Genomic DNA, 16,144 nt, shown 5'->3' on the forward strand with positions numbered 1-16,144 from the left:
TCTCAACCACTGCGCCACCAGGGAAGCCCCCTTTTTTTTTTTAATGTAAGAAAATTTATAGTTAAATAAACATGACTATGGGCATTACGTTCATAAGTTAAACTTGGTTTTTAAAGATGTACTTGTCCATCTTCGTTGTAGCCAAATTGGAATTTGTACACCCAGGAGAAATGCATGTCAGATTAGCTTTTTTGTATTTAGGGGTGAGGACGTAATTTTATTGGCAACTTCTCCAAAGAGACACATCCTGTTGGTAGTGCTAAAAACCTGTACTGGGGGAACATGGGGAGCTGTTGGGAGTTCCTGGTATTCTTAGCACCTCGAGATGCATTTCATATGTTGATTTTCTGATCGCAAAAGTGATACATGTTTATGGGGAAAGGAAGGGGATGTAATCACTAGTTAGCGTCTGTGGTTTCCACAGCATAGGTGGTTTCCGCAGCCCCTGGAACGATGCTGTGAGGTCTGTGCTCTGTGTGGAAGGAGAGACAGCTCAGAAAGGAGCAGCGCCGGGCCTGAGGCGAGCAGGGGGTGGCTACCCCCAGCGCAGGGCTGCTTAACTGGGTGATGAGCTTAAAATGAAACCACACTGCTTTCAAGTGGTTTGTGTAGGAGGCTGAGCATTTTAAAGTTCGTTTTTAATCTTATTCTCTTCTTCAGTGAACACCCTCATTTGACCTTTTGTGGTTTTTTTTGTTTGTTTTTTTTTTTTGGCTGCATTGGGTCTTCGTTGCTGTGTGGGCTTTCTCCAGTTGCGGCGAGCAGGGGCTACCCTTCGTTGTGGTGCGTGGGCTTCTCATTGCGGTGGCTTCTCTTATTGCGGAGCACAGGCTCTTGGCGCGTGAGCTTCAGTAGATGTAGCACACAGGCTCAGTAGTTATGGCTCACAGGCTCTAGAGCTCAAGGCTCAGTAGTTGCGGCACATGGGCTTACTTGCTCCGCGGCATGTGGGATCTTCCTGGACCAGGGCTCGAACCTGTGTCCCCTGCATTGGCAGGGGGATTCGTAACCACTGCGCCACTGGGGATATCCCTGACTTTTCGTTTTTAAGAATTTCTAGGTTTGGTAGTCAGCCTAAGTGACATAGAGAAGCTTTTCCTAAAGGGGTTGCTTGTCTTGGATGAGTTTTTATTTAATTGCCATTTGGAAAGCACACACAGATGTCAAGCATAATCCCACTACCCAGGGCTGACACTTTCGGTATCTAGTCTTCTCGTCTTTTTCTCCTACATATATATTTTTTAGACATTGCTTTTTAGGGAATTCCCTGGCAGTCTAGTGGTTAGGACTCTGTGCTTTCACTGCCGAGGGCCCAGGTTCAATCCCTGGTTGGGGAATTAAGATCCCATAAGCTGCGTGGTGCAGCAAAAAAAAAAAAGAAAGAAATTGGTTTTTAACTTAATTAGTGTTATCAAGAGGTCCATTTGTGTCTAGGAGGTGCCGTGTGAGTCCGGAACAAGTAGGAAGGGTCTCCTTTCAAGACATTTTGTAAGGCTACTGGGAGGGAGAAGGTGCCGCCCCGGAACAGTGGAAAAGTCACGTCAGAGATGGTGTCGGGGGCTTTATTTGCAGTCAGGTAGTGAGCGGAAGCAGTCTCTAATCTGTCAGAAGAGAACCGGGTAAATAACAGTGGGCTGTGGTGCCAGCAGTCGAAAGGACCCAGATCTGTGCGTGTGTCCACACAGCCCAACCTGCAGGGCACGCGGTGAAAGGCATTGTAGAGCAGCACACAAGGACCATCCCGCTGTGTCAGTCTTAAGAAATCTAGAGCATCACTGTAGGGCGTCATGGTTAACGGGAATATGCGAGTGAAGCCAGGAGAGGCGGAGCCTCACGATTGACAGTAAAGGCACTGGTGGTGGCTGTCACAGGGATGGAGACTGTCACAGGGACGGCTGTATCTAGAGTGTTCTGTGTTGTAAAGGGAAAGCAGTATGTTACAAACATTTACAGTTTTCAGTTCTGATAGACACCATCAATTATTATTTTGTTTCATTTTGAAATTGAATATTTCTCAAAATAAATAGTTTTAAAGCTTCATGCTGTGGAGCTTTAGGAGGGAGGAAGTGTGAGCTGAGGGGCATCTGGGAGAGGTTTCCTCGGGCATCCTGAGCTCTGCCTGGGTAGTGGGAAGAGAGGGCAGGAGGTGCTTGTTAGCGGACCCCATAGGATCTGGCTTTCCCATCCTGGACCCTGGCACGCAATGGGCATTTTGTCAGTGTGGACTTTAACTGCCGGGGACAAACAGCAGTAGGGAATGTGGGAGACACGTTTGAATGGCAGCGACGATTTGTTTGACTGCTTAGCATGAAACTGCCTTCAGTTGAAATGGCACTAACAGTTTCCATATTTGCTGGCACCTCACGTGCCATTTTGCCTCCCCCAAAGCGTGCAGAAATTACCAGGTGCGGTGGGGGGGGGGGGTGGTCTGGGTGAGCGGCCCAGGGCTTCCTGCAGCAGGCACCGCCCCTCCTTGTACTGTACCTCCTATCTGTTTTATACTCTGCTTTTTGGAAAAAGTGTTTTTCCCTATAAAACTTAAAAGTAATATTCCACACATACAAGAAGAAACATTTGAAGTTAGTTTTTAACAAGCTTTCCTATGTAATTGGAGTGTTTCTCATGTCTGCTTCTGGGCCTGTTTACGCACTGGTACATCTGGCATTTTGGGACGACACCCCACGAGCCTGTAGTTTTATCCGGCATGTTTCTAGATGTGGCAGGTAACTTAAGTGGGAAGGGGTGTGTCTAAAGAGGGTATTATCATTACCACAGTTTTCAAATAATTTTTTCCCTCCAACTGGCAGCGGGCGGGTTTGCTTTGTGTGGAAGTCTGAGTGTGAGCTACTCTTGTGAGAATCTCAGGACCTCAAGTGTGATCACCATGTTTCTAAACAGAACTGTAATTAAGAAGGAAGAGAAGATGGAGAAGAAGGAGGAAAGAAAACCTGAAAACATTAAAAAGGAAGAAAAAGATGAAGATGAGCTGAAACCAGGAGCAGCCAATCGGTCCCGAGTCACCAGATCAGGTAATGAGAGTCTGTGGAGTGTTCACGAGAAGGGAAGAGGCGGCGAGGGCAGCAGGCGGGTTGCATGGAGTGAGGGCCCAGCAGGCTCGGTGCCTTTGCTGAGCTGTGCTGTGTGCAGGAAGCTCTTAGAGGACAGAGCCTCCGGTGATGAAATGGCCAAAAGGGGTTTCTCCGCAACATCAGAAATCTGTAGTTTTTCTGGTCGGCATCTGTGTTTATTGGTGGCTCAGTGACCTGGGTGTTGGCTTCTCCTGAGTCTCCGGTAGAATAGAATGTGGGATTTGCAAGAGCAAGGTATCCTGGTTCCTGTGACTAATTCCATGCAGTTCTGCACGTATGTCATCGAGTTTTCCCTGCATTTATGTTAAAACCAGATATAGTAAAAAAAAAGAAAAAAATGTAGAGAAAACTAAAACCTCAGAGCATCTATACCCATTATAAAAGTTTATTGTGCAGTGCACCTTCAGGTTTGCATGAGACTCCACAGAAAGTTTTGTGGAAAAAAGTGAAACCAGCGTGCTCCCCCCACACACACGCCCTCCACCCCCCATAAAACAGAAACAACCCAACCATCTGGAACCTTGGAATTTGGTACGGCACATTACAAGTTACATCTCAAGTGTTTGGGGTAATTTACCAGCAGTCTCAAGAGCAACGTGTTTTTAAAATGTTCCTCCAGTACTGTAAATCTCCCTAAATCAGTAATTGTTCTGGTTGTTAGAGCCTGATTTTCGTGTCATTGAGGGGAAAATCAGTTTGGAAGCCTTTATTGCGGTAGATGAATGAGGGGAGCCCACCTGTCTGGCGGGGCCCTCCGAGCTGGCAGGCCGTGTCTGACTCAGCACAGGGGCCTGGGTTCTGCAGAGCTCTCCAGAACGTGTGGGAGGAATGCACGTCGAAGTGCATGATCCCTGGAGCCACTGGGATTTAGCGTGGGGGTGAAGGAGGCCCGAGCGTGGGACGTGTTTGTGCCCACGTTGCAGAATGCAGTTTAATTCCCGTTTATGCTGTAAGGTGTGAACAGATCACGCCACTTCATTCCAGACGAGCAAAGGCCTGTCGGGGTGCCCCGTCCACCTCAGACCCACTGTTGCCATGTGGGTGTCACTGACTTCACGTCACGGAGAGAGATGGGGCGCCGAGGCTCCAGAGCTTATCAGCAGTCATTGGAGGGTGCGTCCAGAGCACCTGGTCGGCGGGGCTGCTGCCTGCGGTCAGGAGCAGGGAGGGTGTCAGCATGATTTCATAAGTGGCTGTGTTTTCTCCTGAAGGAAGCAGAGGCATGGAACGAACAGTCGTGATGGATAAATCGAAAGGGGAACCTGTCATTAGTGTGAAAACCACAAGCAGGTCAAAGGAGAGAGTAAGTATCGCTTCTGCCCTCTCAAGTCTGGCTGGTTCTGATGGTGGTTTAACAACCACTCTGATTTGCGGTATGAGAACAACGTTGTTTCACCTTTGAAATGTTAAGAAAAAGCACTCAAAAGGCGTATTAACTATTTAGAGTATATGTACAGACACAAACTAGGTTCTGAAACTTAGTTCAAAACAATACTTAACCATGTTTGCTCCCTGTAAATTTGTTGACCCTTTGCCAGTCCTGTTAGATTATACTGTTTTCTAGAAGGAGAATTGATTCACAAATTGGATGGAATGGGCAAGACCCAGGGCTTGTCAAGTTGGAAGGCAGGTTCTACTCTTTGGTTAATCTAATAGTACTTTATTCATTTTCTTTAGTTTTTCTAGTCTCTTATTAAATTAACCAAAAAGAAAAGTAGAGTCCACCCTAAAACTGTCTTCCATGTTATCAAAGAATGAGCTCCATTGCTTCTGTGGTCCATGCTGCTGGACAAGCTAGTTGCTTGTCCATTTTGCTTCTTCTACTCTGGAAAACAAAACCCACTGCATCCAGCTGAAGGTTCTAACTAAAAGGTTAACGAGGAGAGTAGTGCTATGTTTGTGAGTGCAGAGCTAACAGTATTCATCCAAGAACACTTTGTGGTCTTGAGACTTAATTTTGAAATGAACATTTGGGTTCTATAAAGCAGCAGTTCCTAATGCTGTTTTTCCTCTGGGCTATAGGAAAATCATAAAATACAGAGAAGTCTAGAGAAGAAAACCCGAAAAGGCCTATAATTTTACCACCCAAATAACTCTGATGTTAAAATAGTAAGTAATAGTGCAGGCTTGATTAGAACATACGCGTAGTATAGGAAGATATAAGGTAAGCGAAGCAGAAGCCTGTGCTCTGCATGGGCTCCCCTCAAAGGGCATTACACATGCGGCACACGTGTCTACACTCAGAAACACCATGGGGAAAGGGTCTTCCCATAATTTGCTGCTGTACACCTCTTTGTATGTGATGTCTTGGAGAGCTTTGTGTATTGAGACGTACAGTTCTGCTTTTTCTACTTTAAAAAAATTTTTTTTAAAATTTGAAATAATTACAGATTCACAGGAAATTGAGGCCCAGGAACCCGTCACCTGGTTTCATCCAGTGGTTCCGTCTCGTGTAACTGTGTAGCACAGTCGCAGAGCCAGGAGGGTGGCATAGGGGGTGTGAACAGTGCTAGGACATTTTGTCACCCGTGTAGATTTGTGTCCCATCACCACAATCCAGATGCAGAACTAGTCCATCAGCACAAAGATCTCCTCCTTGGTATCCCTTTATTGTCACACCCACCCCACCAGCCCATCCCCAGCACTGGGAAACCTCTAACCTGTCTTACATCACCAGCATGTTGTTGTTGTGAGGAAGTGTATAAATGGAATCATGCAACCGTGACCTTGAGATGGGCCATTTCCCTCTGCGTGATGTCCCTGAAATCCATCCAGGTGGTGGTGTGTGTCCTTTTCCTTGTAAAGCTCGTATCATTCAGCTTACGGGTGCACCTTGATCATTTTTAACCAGTTCCCTGGTGATGGACACTTGGTTGTTTCCACATCCCCTATTGAAAATGGCTGCAGTGCAACATTCACATGCACGCCTCTTGGCAGTGCTGGTCCAAAGCCGCCAGGACGTTGTTCGTTGTGATAGATACTATCAGAGTGCCCTTCAGAAAGCTTATGGAGGATACTTAGGTTCACTGAGTGCGTAGTGTGTGCTGGGCCACTAGGAAGTGGCCGAGGCCAGGCTGTGAACTTGGAGAAGGATTCGGCACCTCCACTGCCATGCTGGCCTCCCCAGAAGATCACATCCGTACCTCGGAACATAGGGCATCTGCCCTTCCTCACTCCAGCCTGCAGTGTGTGTGATCAGACTCTCAGCTCTGCCCATCTTGAGGGTAATGGTGATGCTTTGGGTTGCACATCTGTCCCTGTAATGAGGGTGTCCTCTGTGTCCCCCTCCTTTGCCTGTCTTTCTTTTGGATTGCTTTGTTTTTCATTGATGTTTTTGCCCCTTAGTGAGTGAATTAAGAAAATAAGCTGAGGAGCTTTTAAAAAATGTCTCCCAGGCCCCCCTTCCCTGGAGATTCTGAGATGGCGGGTCTGCAGGAGGCCCTGGGTTCTGAGCTACGTAAAAACTTCCTGGGAGAGTCTGCTTGTGGCCAGTTTGGGAGTCCCAGCCTTTGAGAGCCTCAGAAATGGGTATCGGCTGTCAGTGTTTCCTGCCTTCTCCCAGAAATGGAAGAGCATAGAAGTTGCCCACTGGTACTTTCTACCTTACTGGCAGTGCTGTTTTATATTCAGGTGCCTTTGGCTTGTTCTGTTTTGAGGCCACCTGCCTGAGGCCTGAGCCAATAGCTCAGAAGTGAAAAACGCAGCCCCTCCTCCAGCTGTCTGTCTAGACAGCTAGACAGCTGCTTCGACAGCTTCCCCACTGAACCAAGGGGTCGCTGCGGGCATCGAGTGCACATGCCCTGTGCCTCTGGGGAGCCTCGTTTTGCTTTAGATAATGCAGAGCGCTTGGCTCTGCTGCTGCAGAAAAACTGCTGAGGTTTCACCCCACCTTTTCTCTTCCATTAATGCCCTTTGAAAGCAAGACTCTAGCGGCGTAACTCAGATGGCGGTGTGAGGCGGCCTGTGCTGGGGCTTCCCTGTAAACCACGTGGGATTGAAGGATCTTAGTCTAGTCCAGATGTGCATACTCCACTTGCGTCGTGCATCTGTTGTCAGCAGTTTCCTAACATTAATAAACCAATTTTGGTAAACAGAGCTCAAAGAGTCAGGATCGCAAATCGGAAAGCAAAGAGAAGAGAGACATCTTGTCCTTTGACAAAATCAAAGAGCAAAGGGAACGAGAGCGCCAGAGGCAGCGGGAACGGGAAATCCGAGAGACAGAGAGGCGGCGGTGAGTGGGGGCCGAGCGAGGCCGGCGGGTCCGTGGTCTCCTCTTGGGAGGGTTGCTCTTCCTCCCAAACGAGTCGCCTGTGTGGTCTTGGCTCACTGGCCTCCTAGTGTGTTTCCTCTGAGACCGAAAGGCGGGGGGGTTCACACTGGCCCATGGTAGTCCCGTGACATTTCATCAGAGCCCATTTCTGCTCAGCAGCATCTCCTCTGGCTGAAGTTGCACCCTGGACCAGGTAGCAAGCAGACCCACGCTGCCTGTGGCTTTGGTAGAAGGGTCTCCAGGGTTGAGGCCTCAGTTTTCGCCGCCAAACCCTTCCACGTGAATTAGATCAACATGGCAGCCCAGGAACAGGCTGGCCTGTTAGAGCTGTGATTCACATCTTCGCTCCTGAGACGTCTGCGTTTCGTGGCGTTTTCAGGCAGCAGCGGTCCCACAGCAATTCTGTGCTCCTTTGCTGAGGAGATGGTTTGTTGAAGCAGGCCTGTCATTTCCATTTTCGCCTTCTGCCATTTCACACCAGGATGTCTAGAGCTCCCTCGTCATTTTCCCTCAAACATTACCCAGTGAAGTTGTGATGCTGTAGTGTTTGGGAAACTTTCTTGAGCTAAAGCAGATCGTGTAGAAACTTCTCCAGTTTGCTTTTCCAGAACTGTGTGATTTCAGCCTCTGCATATGGGGTTTAGCAAGTAAAAGTTTCTTGATCTATTTGGAGATGTTTTGCTTCCAGTTGGCTTGCCCTTGGTTTGGACCCTTCCCAGGCACTGTGGGAGGGTGTGAAGAGAGCAGAACGGGGTTCCCCAGTCCCCGCTCAGCTCCTGGTGTGCGGTGGCTGATAAATGAGACCTCCGTCCCCTTCGCTGGTGACTGGCCTTCTCCTATCCCCACACCTTCTTAGGTCCCTTCAAAATGACGTGCTCATTAAAAATACAGCCTTGTCGAGGGGAGGGGTGACAAAAGGCAGTGTTGATTGTCCCTCTTCAGGGAAAGCTACTATCATCCGTGTCTCCAGGGTTTTCTCCGTGCCCAGCAGCTTCAGAGTAGCAATTATCCTTTGCTTTTCTTACTTTCCTGACCTTTATTTAGCTATGGCTTTGTTTTGGTGCTCTTTGAGCCAGGTCCTCCTGGTCTGGACCTGAGGCTCTGTGTCTGCTCGTCATCACCCCCTCCCTCCCAGTTCACCCCAGCTTTGCTGTTTGGAGAAAGGGAAAGTGTGGAGATGGTGGTTTCTGGCCGATCGAGCAGCTTAGGGAGCCGGTTAGTGCCGCCTAGTAGCTGGCGGAGGGGCAGCCAGGCCCGGGGCGAGCCAGTTCACATCCGGGAGCTGGAAGGTTCCAGGCTCCTTCGGAGGACGACGTCTTGATGGCCGGGCGCCACCACGTCGGGAAGTCAGGGCGGCCTTCCTGTGTTCCCCCAGAGAGCGTGAGCAGCGTGAGCGGGAGCAGCGCCTGGACGCCCTCCACGAGGGGAAGGAGAAGGCTCGGCTGCAGCGGGAGCGCCTGCAGCTCGAGCGCCAGCGGCAGCGGCTGGAGCGGGAGCGGCTGGAGCGGGAGCGGCTGGAGCGGGAGCGCGAGCGCGTGGAGCGGGAGCGCCGGAAGGAGCAGGAGCGCATCCAGCGCGAGCGCGAGGAGCTGCGGCACCAGCAGGAGCAGCTGCGCTACGAGCAGGAGCGGCGCTCGGTGCTCAGGAGGCCCTACGACGTGGGGCGGTAAGGCCCCCGCCCGGAGCGGGAGGAGGTGGTGCTTCCCCTGTTCCCCTGACGTGGAAGGGGCCACCCCCGCTCCCGTCCACCTGAGCGTAGGGAGTCGGAGGTGTTTCAGACAGAACCTGGGCCTCTGGACGCCTGGGCAGGGCTCCGTGCTGCCACCTCTGTGGCCAGGGCAGCGTTTTTTCCCCACCCGAGTTATTCTTCAGAGTATCTTGATCGTTGCCACTTGCTAAAGGGTTTGTGATGCTTTCGCCTAGGCCGTCCCGTTATTCGCACTGTGGTTCCTGGTGGAGCATGACCACTGTCTAGTGGGTAGGAGACAACCAAGCATGCGTTATGCCGCATTCACTGCCGTCTCTGTCAGGCTTGTGTGTCCTCCTAGAGGGAGAGGCACAGAGTTGGGTGCTGTGGAAAAGGAGATTGCCTTCCCACTCAGAAAGTAGGTTTATTGCTCTCCAGCTTCTCTGAGCGGCTTAATTGACGGCCACCCATCACCCCACCACCCGTGAGCCTTATTTTCTGGTAGAAATCAGGAAGAAGATAATTGGATACCGTCCCAAGTTGTATGTAGTTTGCCATCACCCGATCTAATTCCCTTCGCTTCTGCAAAAGCTCAGAGGGAGGTTCAGGTTAGCATAGCAGACGAGGAGGTGAGAATGTGGTGACTCGGAACCTCATTCCAGGAGAATCAAAGATTTCATTGCACTTGCATCTGAGCTCATGTGGGGATCAAGGTATTAACAGCCTTGTGACACAATTAGCTCACAGCAGTTCTTTTTTCAGGATTGTCAGATGAGAATGCCAGTATGCCTTTTGGCAGTTTGGGGGATTTTAATTTATCAAATCAAAGCAATAATGATTGAATGTTTAGAGATTTGCCCTGCGGGACATTTTAAATGGTACTGGGTCTGGAGAGAGAGCTCCCCTCCCCACTTCTGCCCTCTTTCTTTTTCCCCTCGTTCTCTTTCATAAATGAAATTTGCATCCTTTTAAAAATAAAAAACAGGCGAGATGACGCCTATTGGCCAGAGGGAAAGCGCATGGCCATGGAGGACAGATACCGCCCAGACTTCCCTCGGCCCGATCACCGTTTCCACGACTTTGACCACCGTGACCGGGGCCAGTACCAGGAGCACGTGGCCGACAGGTCAGTGCCCCGCCCCACTCCTACAGCAGGGATCGGTCTCTGTTTCTTAATGTCTGGTGCACTCGTGAGGTTCCTAGTGGGTGCCTTTGACCGTCACATGTGGGATTTAGAAACAGACCTTGAGTAGGACGTTGGGATCGGTGGTCATGTACGACATCCTGGCTTTGTCTAGGGGGAAGGCACCTCGGAGCACGTTTCATGCACTGTCCTCTTAGGACAGACGGGCCCTGGGAAGGACCTGAACCTCGGCTTCCCCCATGCTCAGCTCTCTTGGGGGTGGCCCAGGGCTCTGGGCTTTACAGCTCCCTGGGGGGTCTCCACGGCCACACTTCCTCCCTGTCCCTCCCACCAGCACGAGCTGCTCTGGAGCGTGGGGCTTTGAGGAGGGTGTGGCCCGGCCTCCTTGTTCACACAGATGAGAAAGCAGTTTAGAGAAAGGCCGTGACCCGCCTGAGCCATCTGCAGGGGTCACTGACTGGCATGGGGTCGTGCCAGCCCACGTGAAGAGAGCTGACTGTGGAACGTGGCAGAGGTCCTGTTAGACCTGCTTTGTGTTTCGAGGGTCTGGGTGGGTTATTTTTTTTGCCAGTGCCTTTTTAATGAAGATTATATCTCGTTTCTTAGAAAAGCAGCCCTTGATTTTTCCAGTTTAAGAATTCTCTCTTTAGGTTTCTCATCGTGCTCCCCTGAGCTGCATATCCTTGAGCCATTTCACCGCTCATTAGCTCTGGGAAGGAAGAGTGGGGAAAGACAGGCTGAGAAGCCACTCCTTTAATTAATTGTGGCTGGAATTGGTTTCAGATGTGGCGTGAGTCACCTGTGTTGGGTCAGACCAGAGGTTAGGGACCTGCCGAGGCTTTATTACTACCTGACTTGTCATCAGGCCACAGATAAATTATAGGCATTAGCTTCATGGTGTGGGTCTCTACTTCTGAGACCCCTCTAAGGGATTTTAGTTCAGTAAAACCTTCGTTCCCACCTTCTTAGGATCCCACTTCACTCCTACCCCCAGAGAAAGCTGCGAGGCAGTTTTTTTTTCAGGCCAGTAAATTACAGTTCTCATGTGGTAAAAGGGGATAAGTACTCCAGTTGTGGAACTCTTCTCTGTGGTTTGCAGCAGTGTTGTATAGAGCCATCAGCTGCCTTTAGAATGAGACATTTCTTTTTTGCAGGAGGGAAGGTTCAAGGTCAGTGATGGGAGAGCGAGATGGGCAGGTGAGTAAAAGCCAGATAGCAGGCCAGGGGCGCGCCTGCTTCTGTGGGGTGGGCGGGGCGTGGAGATGTCAGTTCTGGCCGGTGAGTAGATGTGCACGGAATTGATTAGTTAGTGAGTCTGCGTTTTTTATTTTATTTTATTTTATTTTTTGTCTGCATTGGGTCTTCATTGCTGCGAAGTAGCGGGGGCTACTCTTCATTGCGGTGCGCGGGCTTCTCATTGTGGTGGCTTCTCTTGTGGAGCATGGGCTCTAGGTGCGCAGGCTTCAGTAGTTATGGTGCGTGGGCTCAGTAGCAGTGGCTCGCAGGCTCTAGAGCGCAGGCTCAGTAGTTGTGGCACACAGGCTTAGTTGCTCCATGGCATGTGGGATCTTCCCGGACCAGGGCTGGAACCCGTGTCCCCTGCATTAGCAGGCAGATTCTTAACCACTGCGCCACTAGGGAAGTCTCGAGTCTGTGTTTTTTAAATAGGTAGGGCTTGTTTCTCGTTTTATTCAGTAGAAACTAATTGAAGAGATACTTGGTTGCCTACTTGTTTGGAGTGCCTTCGAGTCTAGGCACTGTGGGATGCCCCAAATGGGGGCTTAGCGGCCTGGTAGGGGGTCATTTAGGTCACGTTTTGGGGCATTCCTCTGTGTCGGGTACTGGGATGGGTCCCCGTGTCTGAGAGTCTGCAGGTTCCCTGTGAGAGGTGCCTAGGGTGTCAGCTCAGAGAAGAGAGGAGGCCTCCACGAGAAAGGTGGGGGATGGCATCAGAATCATGGCTTTTTAAAATAAGGGTGCGGGTTTTGAGAGAGTGCTGTATTCTCTCTTGCTCCCCAGGTGTGCTGGCTTCCTGAGCAGTGACTTGATTGGCCAGGGGTACTAAGCCGTTCCTGCCTTCAGTACTTGCTTCCAGGCCTCCGCAGTACTATGAGCAGAGAGGGCTCTGAGGGCGCTGGCCTGACCAAGGGGTGTGGGGAGGGCCCTCCTGTGTCCAGCAAGGAGCAGGTGCCCTGACTCTTCAGGGAAGGCGGGTCTGAGTGACTCTTCTCAGTAGTCCCTGAAGCATGGGGCTCTCCACGCTCACGGGTGGGAGGGCCCGCCGCTGGCCCTTCGTGTGGCACCAGTGATGGAGTTTTAGGGGCGCTCGGGGTTCTCAAGGAGGGGGTCAGGAAGTGTCCGAAGGGGCCTGGGCAGGTCCTCGTGGGTGGCTGGGGTGCTGAGCCACACCCCAGCACGCTGAGGCAGGGTCTGCAGGTTGCCGAGACCCAGAAGGTAGGCCTGCCGTGAGCTTGTCTGGGAGCCATGTGACTGGAGTCGTCCTGTCCCTCTTGTGCCTTCCAGCACTACTCAGACGACCGCCACGGCCACGGAGGACCACCAGAGCGCCATGGCCGCGACTCCCGAGACGGCTGGGGTGGCTACGGCTCCGACAAGAGGATGAACGAGGGCCGGGGGCTGCCTCCTCCCCCCAGGTTAGCGTGCAGGCCACAGAGGGGCTGGGCATCACTGTCCTCGCCTGGTGACGGGTTGGCTTCTCTGAAAGTGAACCGGGCATGTGTACCTGTCAGGTCGCCTGGAACGGCCCCTCCTGGCCCTGTGTGGGCCCTGCCTGCTGAAGGCGGCAGCCCTGAAGCCGTCTAAGGCTTGTCCCCGTCAGTAGTAGGGAAGCTTTACCCCACCCCACCCCCGAAGTTGTCTTTAGGTGTTTGTAAGGCCAGTGTCACAGCTACCACAAGTTTCTGCTGCACCTCTAGGTGGGTTTTCGGGTGTTGGTCAAAGACTGGAGTGCCAGTGTGACAGATGAGAGTGTTCCTTCCTGAGCGACCTGCTTAACACTGGGTCCTTTCATGTCGTTTAGTCCTGTTTGCGCTAAATTTAAATGGGTGAGCTCCTGCCCTGACAGCAGGCTGCACTGCAGTGTCACCATGTGACTGGGGGGCTGTCACCTGAGACCACAGGCGTTGCACGCACCGGGGTGCACTCACCCTTGCAGACAGGTGTGGGGGGTCTCCTGGCTTCCTGGTCCTGGGCCTTGGAGCAGTGGTCACTGGCGGGCAGTGCCCTCGTCCTTCCACACCCAGCCTGGGGCCGGGAGGCTTTCCTGTAGGCCTCCAGGGGCTGCTGGCACCTGCACGTGGGTACCGTGTTTGGATTTTCATCTCCCAGGGTTTCTGTCTGAAACCGTTTTTAAACAGCTTTTTTGAGATATAATTCACATGCTGTGCAGTTCACTCATTTACAGTGTGCAATTTGATGGCTTTCAGTTAATTCATAGAGTTGTGCATCCATCACCACAATCCATTTCAGAGCATTTCCATCACCCCCAAAAGAAACCCCCATTAGCAGTCACTCCCCATCCCCCTGGCAACCACTAACCCACTTTCTGTCTCTGTGGATTTGCCTCTTCTGGATGTTTCACATGAGTTGGAATCACACACTGTGTTGTGTTGCCTTTTATGTCTGGCTTCTCTCACTGAGCATCGTGTTCTCAAGGTGCATCCTTGTTGTAGCGAGTGTCAGTGCTTCATTCCTTTTCAAGGCTGATTAATATTCCAGTATGTGGATGGACCACGTTTTGTTTATCCATTCATTAGTTGATGGACAGTTTGGTGGTTTCCACTTCGGGGCTGTTACAGAATCATGCTGCTAAGAACATTGGTGTACGAGTTTTTGTGTAAATGCATGTTTACCGGTCTCTTGGTTAGATACCTCGGAGTGGAATCTCTGGGTCATACGGTCGCTCTGTGTTTAACCTTTTAAGGAACCACTACACTCTTCTCCAACGAGGCTGCACCATTTTACATTCCCACCAGCCCAGTGTGAGAATCCCTGTTTCTGCACATCTTCACCAACACTCGTCCTTGTCTTTTAGATAATAGCCGTCCTAATGAGGGTGAGGTGGTTGTGACGTTAGCTGTGCTGAACACCTACTCGTGTGCTTACTGGCCGAGTGTGTATCTTTGGGGAAGTGTCTGTTTCCATTCTTTGCCCACTTCTCCCAGAAACCCTTGACAGTGGGGCACGAGCCCTGAGAGCCCCCATGTCACAGCCTCACCTTAGAGGCACAGTGGGACCATTGTGTATCTGCCTTTCGTTTTGGCAAAGGGGTGGCCGTGACTGGGTGGAGCACAGCCAGAGGCTGGAGGAGCATCAGGAGCGCGCCTGGCCGGGTACAGTGGACGTGGGCACGGCGGGCCGAGAGCACTTGCGGTGGCAAGGTATGGGTTCACCCCTGCCTGCAGGTCGGGAGGGCCTCGCGGGGAGGGACAGCCACAGTCCCAGCATGCTCCAGAGGGCCAGCTTTTCCAGGGCTTCCAAGCACTTCCAAGCACTTCCAAGAAGGGAGTGTTTGCACACTCTTTCTTCTCTTCCAGGTGGTGAGAGGGGCCTGTCTGGGCCCTCGGGGCCAGGGCATGTGGCAAGTCGGGGTGGAATATCGGGGTAAGAAGTACTGTCCGCGGGTAAAATTGATTTGTTCCCACTTCTCACTTCCTCTCCCTTTTTGCATGCTTGATCCACTTTCGGGGTCGAATGCTTTGAGAACAAACCCCAAAGCAGCTCTTGGCAACTTATGCAGCTAACGCTCTTCCCCGGAATGCGACCTGTGGGTATGATTTTTCTCACCTGGAAAAAGCCAAGGGGCTCTAAAGCCCACAGAGCCCTATGCTGCAACGTGACACAGTGAGAACACAGGTGCTTCCGGGGCCAAACGTGTGCCTTTGTTCCTAGGCGAGGCGGCTTTGCACACGGCGGGCACGCCCAGGCTCACGTGGTGCCCTCCGGAGGCCTTGAGGGTGGAGGAGTGGCCGGCCAGGACCGGGGCAGCAGAGGCCCGCACCCCGCCCCCCACCCATACCCCCACTTCACCCGCCGCTACTAGAGCCCACCCACCCCGCGTGTCCTGGTAGGCAGGCAGATGTACTGTCGAGTCTCTTAGCCAGAGTTACCTTGAACTTGTGGAATCTTTTAAGAAACAGAAGCAAATCCTGCCACCGTGTTGTAGCTTAATACAATGTGAATCCACTTTTTTTTTCTTTTTTTTTTAATAAATGTGTTCTTGTTCTGCCATTTGTAAGACAAGGTTTCTGTTAACGAGGCATTCCATTTTCCGTTAATAAAAGTTTATGGTTCGCAGCCGTGTGTGTGTCTCAGTGATGACAGAGCAGAGAGCAGTGTCAGCCCTCGGTGGCACCACTTTTGTTTGGGTAGCAGAGGCCGGCTCGTGTTCCTGAATTCTCACAGCTCCCAATGAAGTGGGGCCGTGCACCTCCGCGTCTTACAGGTGAGGAAATGGCTGCAGGGTCAGATCATTTGCCCAGAGTCGGAGAGCTCGTAGGTGTGGCAGAGCTGGGATGGGAATTAGGAATTCTTCCCTGAGGGGAGGGGTGTGTGCATCGGGGGGCCCTGGGACCAGCACTTCACCTCTTCTGCTGGGGTGCCTGGGGGTGTCCAGCCAGCGGTGGTGTGCGGTTTGGGGGCCTGGCTGAGGGCCGGAGATGGGGCAACCCCTGCCTGGCGTGAGCCCAGCTATATCCCATCCACCCGTTTTTCTGGAAATGCACATTCATAGGTGAAATCTCGTTTGTGATTATAAGCAGCAGCAATCTTCTTCATTAAAGACCCCTGTCTGGCTAGAGGGGCCATCTCTCTTCCTCTGGAAGGATCATTGCTGCCCACGCAGAGCTGATGTCGGGATAGGGACTGGGTGACTGCAGGCTTGTTGGGGCAGAAGAGGGGTCCAGCCCATCTCATGAATGAGGTGGCCTGGTGGC

At 51.7% G+C, this 16,144-nt stretch overlaps 1 protein-coding gene across 1 annotated transcript in view; it reads left to right on the forward strand.

Moving 5' to 3' along the window:
* Positions 1-15,495, forward strand: part of SAFB2 (scaffold attachment factor B2) — a 33,762-nt gene extending 18,267 nt beyond the window's left edge. The window contains exons 12-21 of the mRNA XM_061190681.1: positions 2,899-3,029; positions 4,301-4,392; positions 7,184-7,320; positions 8,735-9,025; positions 10,032-10,172; positions 11,345-11,387; positions 12,714-12,844; positions 14,478-14,590; positions 14,747-14,813; positions 15,102-15,495. Coding sequence (XP_061046664.1) covers positions 2,899-3,029; positions 4,301-4,392; positions 7,184-7,320; positions 8,735-9,025; positions 10,032-10,172; positions 11,345-11,387; positions 12,714-12,844; positions 14,478-14,590; positions 14,747-14,813; positions 15,102-15,252 — 1,297 coding nt within the window. The 3' untranslated portion in view covers positions 15,253-15,495. The remainder of the gene's footprint in view (positions 1-2,898; positions 3,030-4,300; positions 4,393-7,183; positions 7,321-8,734; positions 9,026-10,031; positions 10,173-11,344; positions 11,388-12,713; positions 12,845-14,477; positions 14,591-14,746; positions 14,814-15,101) is intronic.
* The last annotated feature ends 649 nt before the right edge of the window (positions 15,496-16,144 follow it).

This window comes from Eubalaena glacialis, chromosome 4 (assembly GCF_028564815.1).
Source record: "Eubalaena glacialis isolate mEubGla1 chromosome 4, mEubGla1.1.hap2.+ XY, whole genome shotgun sequence".
Classification (NCBI taxonomy): domain Eukaryota; kingdom Metazoa; phylum Chordata; class Mammalia; order Artiodactyla; family Balaenidae; genus Eubalaena; species Eubalaena glacialis.